Raw genomic sequence first — 11054 nt, forward strand, 5'->3', positions numbered from 1 at the left:
ATGGCATCAAACATGATGTGACAGGCTGTATAACAAATACCCCCATTCTTACCCATGCATTATAAGTGAAAGCCAGGTGATTGTCAGCTCTTCGGACCCAACAAGCTGTTTATTCAGTCATTTGAGAGAGAAAGGAAAGCAATGCCAATGCCAAACTCTGGAACTCTAGAGAATCCACCTAAAATTTTAAGTTAACTGTCTATCATAGTTCCCTACAGATTCACAGCTTTTCCTGGGCTCCCAAAGCCACACTGCTCACAACACGTAAGTTGAGAGAACCTATTTTTATTGTACAGAACAGGGAGGTTGAAGCCTTGCACTAATTGCAAATCGGGACTTAGAATCATCAGAGGAGCTATGACCAGCTCCTGCATAAGGCTTACATAATTGGTGAGTCATGCAGTCTTACAAAAGAATAGGGAGAGAGGCTTTCATTATGTTGTTTGCCTAATCAGAAATATGAAAATAAAAGAACACAGCACTCAGTGGGTTACGTTTGGCTAACTGTAGGCTGAAATTTCTGTAGTTGCACTACGATAGAGGCATTTCGTTGTTTGTGGTCCCAGCTTATATTAAGCAGAGTGGATTTTTTTCATAAATCTTTGCCGCTGGGGCAGAGTTAAGGTTCTTTGGAAACCCTAGCTATGTGTTCCCAGACATTAATGTCGGGAAGCAGCACCCTGAGAATAAAAATGAAGGTATATGCCTAGGGAGCATACTGGGAGTAAATGAAGAGACCCAAGGGCAGGGTAGGGTTTGTGATAAGCATGTGAAGAAGCAGTGGAGTGGAAGCAAAGCTTTTTAGGGTTGACTGTAAAACAGTTTAGTGATGATTTCTCCGATCTTACTAGTCTCTTTCCCAGCTGTCAAGCAGGTAGCTGAATGGGTATTATTTTATCCAGCACTGTTGTTAGGCATGAGCTGAGATACCTGCAGTCCCAGAAGACAACTGGAGAATTTTGAGGATCAAAATTGGCTGAAGCTTTATGTGCAGCAACAGTATTCTCTACCCTGGTCTGATTAACCCATCACTGCTTCTTATTTTCCTCCACTAGTCTTTTGCACTTCATGGGGTGAAAATGTGTGACTGTGTGGAGCTGTGGCCTCTTTGTCCCCACCTTATTCTCCTATAGGTCCACCTGGTTGCTCAATGCATGTACTCCTGTCTTACATCGTGTGGCTAAGCAGAGGAGCCAGTAGACATTTTTATCTGCTCCACAAAATACCTCCCAATACTTTCCTGCATGGAAAGAGAACCCAGTGCAGTGTGGCACAAGCAGAACAGGCACTGCTGCATGAAACATCAGGAAGGTCTATTTGCTCCTCTGCAAGTTGCCGAACTGCCTTGAAAAGGATGACTGTGCAGGATCCTTAGGGCTGGGGTGGGTTCGTTTGGGTTGGTTTTTTTTAGTATTTCTTTGAGATGGGGGGGGGTGTGGAATCCCCTTCATCAACCAATGGGTGGAAAAAAAGGCAAATTATTGAAAGTTGGTTAACTCTGGGAAATAGTTAAACCTTAAAATAACTCTTCGGAATGTGTATTCCTGCCCCTACCCCTGAATACTTCGAAGCCTGGCTGTTGTTGCTGCTCTGCACTAGCAGAACCCCGGACTCTGTCCTTGAAGCCTCCTCCTTCCCCTGGGCAGCTGTAGGGCCCGAGTTTGAGCCTGGGGAACTGCAGCCCCCGGCACTGGGGCCGTCCCAGCGGCGATTCCTCAGGCTGTGAGAGGAGAAGGGACCGGGGATCCCGCGCGTTCCTCAGGCAGGGAAGTACAGAAGCTCAAGCCCACGTCCAGTATGCTTTTCACTGCTGCTAAAAGGACAGGAAACGGCACACGGGCTCAGCGGTCTCCAAATCAAAGCCTTTTTCGGCTGAAAAAGTAGACGGCCGATTTAAAGGACAGGGGTTTCGCAAGCGCGGTGCACCCGGCCCTTCCCCGGCAGCCCGAGCCCCCGAGCCGGCCCGGCGGCCGCTCCGACCCGGCGAGCGCACGGCCGTGCCCCATTGAGTCCTTAAGCGTCGCTGATGGCCCGGGCGCGGCGCGGCCGCCCCTTCCCGCGGCCCTCGGCCCTCAGGGCTGCCGGCCCCGACCGGCGCTGCGCGCACTCGCCGGGCCGCGCCCAGCCGGGCCGGGCCGAGCCCGCGCCGCCGTCCATGGCGACCCGCCCGCCGTGCCTGTGGCTGTGGCTGTGGCTGTGGCTGTGCCTGGCCGGGCTGCTGAGCCTGCGGGCGGCGAACGCGCTGCCCCTGCGCCCCGACCCGCGGGACGAGGTGCTGGCGGCGGCCTTGCAGCGCCTGCGAGAGGTCTTCGACATCGAGGAGCTGCCGCCCGACGTGCTGCCCCGCAAGAAGCCGCCCCAGTTCATGGTGGATCTCTTCAACAAGGTGGCCGACGCCAACGGCATCACCCGCGCCCCGGGGCTGCTGCAGGGGGACGTGGTGCGCAGCTTCGAGGACCGAGGTGGGCCCGGGTTGGCGGGGCCGAGCCCGCGGTGAATCCCCGCGGATCGCTGGGCGGGCGCACGCCCGGCGGGGCTGGCGTGGTTCCTAAAGAAGGGTCTTTTGCAGTTCACGTGGACCAGCACCGCTTCTACTTCGACATCAGCGCGATGGAGAAGGGCGAGCAGATGCTGAAAGCCGAGTTCAGGGTCTTCAAGCTCAAGAGGACACGTCGGTCCAAAAGGTCCGAGGTGCAACACATCTGCAGAGTAAGTGGGGAAATAGTTAAACACTTAATTCTGCTGTCTTTTTTACTAGTGCTGAAAATAAGGAGCGCAACTACGTACCACACAAACCTTCTTTATTGTTATTTTTGTTTTGTTATCCTCACTTTTTCTTTGCCTCCAGCACGGAGAGAAGTAATGCAAAGTTTTGACTTTGGCAGTACGCTGTCCTTTGTGCTATGGCAATGAGCATTCCCTAAAAATGCCAATGTCAGACCTATACCAAATCAACTGTACTCTTCTGGGATTTGAGATGTTTCGAAATTCGAATTGAAATTTATCTGCTCCGAAAAATGGTGATAGAAGCCAGGGATTGATGGGAAAACAGGGCGGGTAAGGAAATTAAATGTATCTGTTTTTCTGACAAAGGGCAGGATTGGGCTTTTTGCAAACCTGAAGACACGTATGTGGAAGAACAGAAGACTTTGATGGTATCAGGTGTTCAAAATAGGATAAGGAGGGTCAGGATATTTTTCAGAATCTATATATCAGAATATAGTATCTATATCAGGGTATATTTCAGTATCTATAGTCTGGTATCCTGAACACATCTAAAAGTACATGTGTGTAGCAATGACTATTTTTCTGTTAAACTGTCCAAAATCTACTTTTTACATCTTTTAGAATGACAGTATGGTTTTACAGCTGTGATGTAACAGAAGCCTTCATAATCTTCATCCTCCTATTCTGCTGTAAGAACAATCAAATTAATTTATTATCGGTTTTGTGGTATTGCTGTTATTTAGGTGGAAGTGTATGAGCTCTTGGAGTGTGAAAATAAGCCACAGAAAAAACATCTCATTGCATCAAGGTTATTGTCAGTCTACGGAGAAGGCTGGGAAGTGTTCAACGTCACACAGACAGTAAGCAGAGAAGTCTGAATTAGTTTTATTTTTTAAACTTTTAGGGTGTCACCTTATAACTCCAGCATTGCCATTAAGCTGGATTTTGAGGTCAATTCAAACAGAAGGTCGGCAGCAGAGGGAGAAGCTTTCTCGCTACCCTTATGGGTACACATGGTGCTACCTGAATTAAAGAAGTGTTTATGAGCTGCTAGGAGCACAAGCATGGTGGGAATTGAGTAACCCAAAACCAGTCAATAGAGGGAAGTCAGGCCAAATAGTTCGTTGTGGTTAAAACCTTGTGTTTGTCCTTGAACCACCAAAGCAATTGGCATTAGCTGTGTACTAGGAGTAGATTTTCATTTCTCCTTTTTATTCTGGCAACATTTCTGTACAGCAGTATGCTTCAGTGTGGTGTTTCTGGACTTTATCATGGTTGCATTGCCTGTCATTCAACTTCCCCCATAGACTCCTGTATTTGTGAGCTTCAAGATTTGTTTCGTAAATTATAAAAGTAGGTGAATGCACTTCCATAACAAAAGAGCCCACACATGGTTTAAAACTGTACTCTGGGACACTGTTTTTCATTGCCTAAGCTTTATGATCAGACTGAACAGCATGCTTGGATGATTGGTGGAGCTCTGTCTCAAGTCATGATATTCCTGCTAGAGAATGACCTGGCCATATTTATTGGTGTGTAATTACAACAACTAGATAAGTAAATTTGCTTGATTGTGAATTTCTTCAAATGCCATGTCTTTTAGATTTACAGGAGTCTTAATGGCATGAAAAGTCTGGAGAGTTCATACTACTGTGTTGAGATTGCTATGAAAAATAAATTTATGAAAGAGAGAGTTTATTTTAATATTAATTCTACACTCCAGTGTTCACTGGTAAATTCTATGAAATTAATTACCTTTCTGCAAATGTAGCTTTGGGGAATGCATATACTATTTTGCATTTTTAAGTGCCAAATTACTGGTTTAAATATTAAACTCAATGGAGTCTCAGCTATACAGTTATTTCACTTCTGTTATATGTCCTTATGCTCTCATAGCTTGTTGCTTATTCTCTTTTTCTAATATAAATGTTGCATAATCACAATGCTGTAGTTAGAATATTCAAACAATATTTTTTCTTTTCCCTGTCTTCACCAGGTTTCCAAGTGGGTTGGAAACAGCAGCTCCAACCATGGTTTTTGGATAAGGACGACACGTGTTTCCAAGAATGGAATGGAAGACGACGTGGTTACATTTGCCAAGAGCCAGGGTGCTTTTCAGGAGAGTAGAAATGCTCTCCTTATCCTCTTCACTAACAGTAACAAACGGAGGTCTCACAGCTTTGTACCCTCTGCTGCAAGTAAGTGCACTTCTAGAATATGAATTGCCTGTTCATCTTCTGTTACCTCCTGCTAACTCATGTAGACCTAACCTCAGTTATTTACTTGCAGTATTGAACAGGTTCGAAGTTCAGCTTTTGTCAGTGATCAAAATTTGGTTTGATAGTACTTGTTAGTATGTCACCAGCATCCGAAGTTGACCCTCCCCTCACAAGCACTGTGTGTGCCAGAAATATTCATTAATCCTAAGGGGAATTTGGTTTATTTAGTTTGTAAAGAGGTGGGAGTTCTATTTTTTAAGTACTACTTATATTATTTTTGTGGTGGTGAAATTTGCGTGAAAATTGTATGTTAGGTTTATGCTGAAAAAAACTCCATGACCCCGGAATACTCTTGTCAAAATTCTGGTAAAGTATCTGTAAGTAGAGTCATTAAGTGTGATTTTAAGAGTGAAAAAGGTTGTTAAATAAGCAGTTTGAACTTCTCTGTCCTTGGCATGTTTTTTAAGCACCTATTTAACTTCAATGACTAATTAGCATTGTGTATAAAGGCTGCTTTCATCAAAGACAACGCCCTAGTGCCTTAAAATACAAAACAGTGTCTTACCTCTCCCACTGGCCTTGGTGTAAAATCAGCTAAGGCTGGATTTTAGGGCCTGATAAATGCAAAGAGCAAAAGCTTGAAGGAGGGGGAAAAAAATCACGCTGTTCTAGCTTTCCAGACTTTTCTTGAAAACGCTTGTATTTGCATATCAGAAAGAAGCTAGGTAGGACTATATTAAGAAGTAGGTGGTGAAATTGATTAAAAATTAAAATAAAAATGAGCCTGGCCTGTTTATTTTTGTTTTCCAAATAACAATAAATCGTGAAATCCTAGATCCAGTTTAATGAGCATCATGCTCTTCACGGGATACTGTGTCAGGATTGAGAAATTTCTTAACGAAGAAACTCTCCAGACCTGTCCCTGCTTAGTGGTCAGTGACCACACAGATTGTTTTGCATATCAGTGAGTTTCAGCTTGTCTCCATGGATCTCCATGGACCTCAGGGCTTCTCAGAAGATACTTTGAGAAAGCATCCTTTTGTCAGTAGGCTTCATTCCTTAGCAATGTCTGTAAACCTGGTGGTGGGTTTTTTTTAGGATCAAAAATTTTTTACAATGTTACTTTACACATTACCAGGTTACTGCACATTCTGCTTTGCAAGCGGATGGGTAGAGTTCCTGGGAGAATACTGGAGAGAAAAAGGCTGTGATCTCCACCCTCTGGTAGCCCTGCCCAGAATAATGTGTATGGTAGGAGTGGCTGTATGAAGACACTTAATACCATTCTGACCAGATTCAGCCTTGAAGAAGGACTGTGGAGTTCACAAAATATTTGGTAGATCACTGCATTTTTCTTTTCCGTTTCTGATGAATTGGGCCTTTTCCAGGACACAAAGTGAAACACAAGGTTTGATAGATTTGGAAGTATGGCTGAAATGGCAATTGAATGCACACTCTTTCTGGTACATTCACAGGTTAGGTGCTGTTTTAAAATCTGCTCTGAAAACTTTGATGTAGATTTATTTAATAGACTTTCATGCAGAATATTGTACTTAGGAAATGAACTTTCTTTGTTAATATTAACATGGAGCTTCCTTTCAGAATCAGAAACAAGCCGTGCCAAATCTGAAGCCTCACGTGTTTCTCGTGACACTGGTGTCATGGAAAGCAGCAGTGCCAGCATGAGCAGGAGACCCCGCGCTGCCGCAGCCGCTGCTGCCAGAGGCTCATCAACAGCCTGTCACCGAAGGGAGCTCTATGTAGACTTCCATGCTATTGGCTGGTCAGGATGGATTATTCACCCAAGTGGATACAATGCATTTTATTGCAGAGGATCCTGCATCTTCCCTATGGGGGAAAGTCTAAATGCAACAAACCATGCTACAGTTCAGTCCATTGTTTATACACTGAAACTGTCTCAAGATGTCAGCATGCCCTGCTGTGTGCCAGATGAATTGAAGTCCCTCAATCTTCTCTACTTTGATGACAAACAAAATGTTGTCCTTAAAAATTATAAAGACATGGTGGCAACAAGGTGTGGTTGTCATTAGCGAGACCTTTTTTTTGTCTGCATTTGGTGTACACCTGGATTCAGTTCCCCATTTGCCACTGAAGATACCAAAGGAGATGGCATTTCAGTTTACATGGCAGGAGAGACAAAAACTGTGCTTCAAATCCTTCTCCTCTCACCATGGCTGTGTGGAAAGGTGACTGGCTTGTGAGGAGCTGAGGACTTTAAGGCCTCCATGAAGAGCTCATTGAGTACCCGTACACCAAGGAAACTACTAAAATCAGGAACTTGTTACATGAAGGAATTGAAACACATTAAGTTGACTGTTCAAATTAAGGTCTTGTTCTGTATACCAAGGCTCAGAATTTCCAGTGATTTAGCAGGCATGGCATCCTGCCTCAATCCAGGATGGGATGCAGGTGTCTTGAACAGCACAGCCTTAATCAGTTGTGACTGCATGTTCTAGTGGGGATGTGCAGTCCTACTTTCAGCTCTCAGGGTAAGTATTTTCCCAGAGCTAATTTTTGAGGTCTCTGCCACTTGCAGATCATGCATTACCAGGAAATGGACTTCTTCCCCTGAGCTTTGTGCAGCTCTGCCAAATGCAGAGACCTCCTCATAAGTCCCTAAGGGACTTGCTAGTCAGTCTGAAGGAGCCCATGGGCCAGTATCTGTCTGGGAATCAGCATACATGTCTTCGAACTCAGGGCTGCAACTCTGTGTCTCCTAAGGGCTGTTTGGGTGTGTGGCACCAGAGATTGCATTTGTGTGTTTGCTGTTCTGTGGGATCCTAAGCTTGGGTCAGAATCTCGAGAGTTAGCAAAAAGAAAGAAACCCATGAAGCTGTGGAGGTCCATGAGGATATGCTAGATACTGGCCTGGTCAAGTGTGTGAGATGAGTCCGTTGAAGGAGGCTGGCCTCTTACAGAATGTGACATCTTCCATGGGCAGAATCTTCATGGAGAATTTTTTTACTCTAATGAGATTTTAAAAAAAAGAAAAAAATGTAATGTTTTTCTTTATGTAAATATTGATATCTGTAATAAATTTATTTTATTTAAAACCCAAACACTTGGGGTACATTAAATTAATGTGTAATATATAAAATGCTAATTTTTAAATAAGTGTAACATTGGTGTGGTTCATATGTTGTATTTGAACCTCTTTCCTAGAGTCGTGAATCAAATAATTTTCCAGAAGAGAGGACATTCCCAATGACTTCAGTGGATACTGTATCAAGTCCTGTGCCTCAAGGAGTATAACAGATAAGGAGCATAGACATGTTTCCCTTCAGGGAAGATCCAGTGGTTATTTCTCAAGTGAAAGCATTTTGATCTTGGTATGTGGCTGCCCTGCTAAAGTGGAATGTAAATCCCGTAGCAGGGTGGTTCTAACTGCTGCATCAGCCACACCCAGCCATGGGATTCAGTGCCATTGCCAAAGGGACCTTGGGAATCGCAGAGGGCCATGAAGGATCTCTTTTTACTGTTTCATTTCTCACGCTGCTCTTTTGCACTTTTCACTGCAGAAGTACCTGCGGTATTTTAATTCTGTAGGAACCACACCTTGAGAGTGGCAGGATGTATCTACAGTGAGAGTCTGGACGAGGTTATTTCTGAATGGTGACTTCAGCTGACGTTTTATCTCTGCTTCTTTTGGTAGAGGCCCTAAGAACTGAAGCCAGAAGTTTTTACTGGCAGCATTTGGAGTGCATTGGCAGAAGCAGGTTTTGTGTCCAGCATAGCATCTTCTGTCCATGCATGACAAATGCTTCCAGCACCATCAGCTGTGTATCAGCTTCATCCTTCACTGCTCAGCCCAGAGAACTGCCCATTGTTTTTCCAGGATATCTTAATGTGTTTCTTCTTGTTTCAGATGCCATGGGGGAAAAAAAAAAGCAAAATTTCTACTGAAAAGCAAGTATGATTAATAAATAAATAATGGGCACACTGAATATCAGATAACATAGTGCTGCCCTACAATAGGTGAAATATGCACAGGCAAGCTAGGAGCACTAGATAGTTTTGCACGCATTAAATTATTTTTTTTTTCTGCACCACTCAACTTTGTCTTATTATGCCCCATTAAACCCTGATAATTAAAACAAAATATATTGGAATTGTTTATCCTGGACTTCGTAAGGAAATGAGGTTCATAATAATGCCAAGGGAAAAAATTTACACTACACCACAACTTGTAATTAGAATAACAATGAAGCACAACTAGGCTCTTCTTTTTTTTTGGTTTGGTTTTGTTTTGTTTTGCTTTAGAATAAAGGAGATTTTTCTTCAGATTCATTAACTGAAACATGTAAAATTTCCAATTCCAAAATACGAAGAAAATCCTACTCATGGTAAAGCGGAAGGGTTGTGCTCAGCCCTATGACAAAGCGTTTGGTCTGAGTTTGGAACTGAGGTGGTCCAGGCATGTGAGGGATGTGCAGTCACACTCTGCTCCCTAAGGTGGGGAGAGCACTAAGCCTTGTCCTGACAACACGGCAGTGGGGTCTGAGTATGCTGTGGGAGAGAGCCAATGGTAAAGGGCACAAATTCACAAGAGTGGTCTCCTGTTTGTAGAAATGTTTGTTTTAAGGGACTTCTGTAGTGCTCCTTTCACAAAATATAGATGCTTCTTGACACTGAAGCAGGAGAAAGGATATGCTGGGGATGTCCTGGAACAAGTGAGGCAGAGTGGATAGGCTTGGGGAAATTGATCTGAAGTGGTTTCCTTTTTTTGGGGGGGGGTGGAGGGTTGGGGGGTGGGGATGGGCTGGGGAGGAAGAGAAAACTTCTGTGTGCCTGCCCTGAGGAAGCTGGAGCACGGCATTGCTGTAAGCTCATTTCTATGCACTCTGCAGGCTTGAAAATGCTGTTTAGTATGAGGCAATCTTCTAGGAATGCTCAGTGTTTCTTCCAGACTGCCGGGGGTAATTACTATGGTTCCTGTTTTTGGTGTAGGAAATGGGGCAATTATTTGAAAGACCCATGGAGGATAGTATTTATTCATAGTCCTGGAGCTTGTCTCCGGGAAAGAGGAGTGACTGGGTGTCTGTGGTAAATTCCAGGGCTTCCCCACAGGTACCAAACCCTTCAGACTTCACCATTCCCTTCCTTCAGGATTGCGCATGCAAATGCATATATACCTGTGGGTTCATTCTTATGTACACCCATATGCACATGCATTCATGTTCAGAGGCAGCTTCACTCCTGGTACATCTCAGAGGATGGTGCAACTTTCCAGGAACTGAGATGGAGTGCTTGGGCTAATGTGAGAACATTGCCACGTCCAGAGGGTGCATTTCAATGGCTTTGTGCAAAAGTATGTCACACCTAGGCCACTTCACTCCTGCCCTGGAGTGCAGCTCACCTCGGAGGAGAGTAGTTAGTAGGTGTGAATTTGCCTTTGCTTTGGTGAGACAACTGTGCATTAAAGCAGACAATAAAATGTTTTTATTTCTTCCTATTGGGTTTATTGCTAGAAGCTATTCCCAGAATAAGGGAGACTGCACACTTTCTGTTGTCACAGGTAGTGTGCAGCTTTAGATTCATGCATATACTAACTACCCTTATTCAGAGCTAGATCATGGCCTGCCTTATTGTGGAAAACAAAAGCTGCAGATTTTCCCTGAGAAAATGACCTGATACTGAGAAATAAGTGAACTTTAACTGAAACCCCAATTTGGTGATGCTGTACATTCAGGCCTTGTGACACAAAGCAGCATTTTGGCATAAACCACAGTAAGCTGGTTCAGATCTGCTCACAGAAACCTTGCTTGCTTAACCATCAGGTTACATGGAATTGTCAAGCAGCACAAACTGGTGTTGTATTTAAAAATCTGTATAAACTTTCTACTGTGATCCACACTGTAATCAGTTCTTCATCTGTATGAAATTTTCTGCTGAATGCACTGACCCAGTGTTTGTGGCCAAGTAACTGTTCTTGAAAGCCATAGACTGAAAGACCTTCCCTTGGAAGTCTTCATTCACAACTCTTGGTTAGAAAATTTGTTTTATCCAGGAAGAAGCACCTTTTTATTATATCTTCACTAAAAACCCAGAAAATCCCCCTGAAAACCGGTGTTGCTTTGCCTCATCCTG

At 44.0% G+C, this 11054-nt stretch overlaps 1 protein-coding gene across 1 annotated transcript; it reads left to right on the plus strand.

The window, feature by feature from the left end:
- Positions 1-2155: 2155 nt before the first annotated feature.
- Positions 2156-6997, plus strand: LOC134046342 (bone morphogenetic protein 2-like). Its single transcript, XM_062496715.1, has 5 exons — positions 2156-2462; positions 2570-2709; positions 3471-3587; positions 4724-4925; positions 6549-6997. Exons 1-5 carry the CDS (start codon positions 2156-2158, stop codon positions 6995-6997), a joined length of 1215 nt encoding a protein of 404 aa, XP_062352699.1.
- The last annotated feature ends 4057 nt before the right edge of the window (positions 6998-11054 follow it).

Source organism: Cinclus cinclus, chromosome 7 (genome assembly GCF_963662255.1).
Source record: "Cinclus cinclus chromosome 7, bCinCin1.1, whole genome shotgun sequence".
NCBI classification, from domain to species: domain Eukaryota; kingdom Metazoa; phylum Chordata; class Aves; order Passeriformes; family Cinclidae; genus Cinclus; species Cinclus cinclus.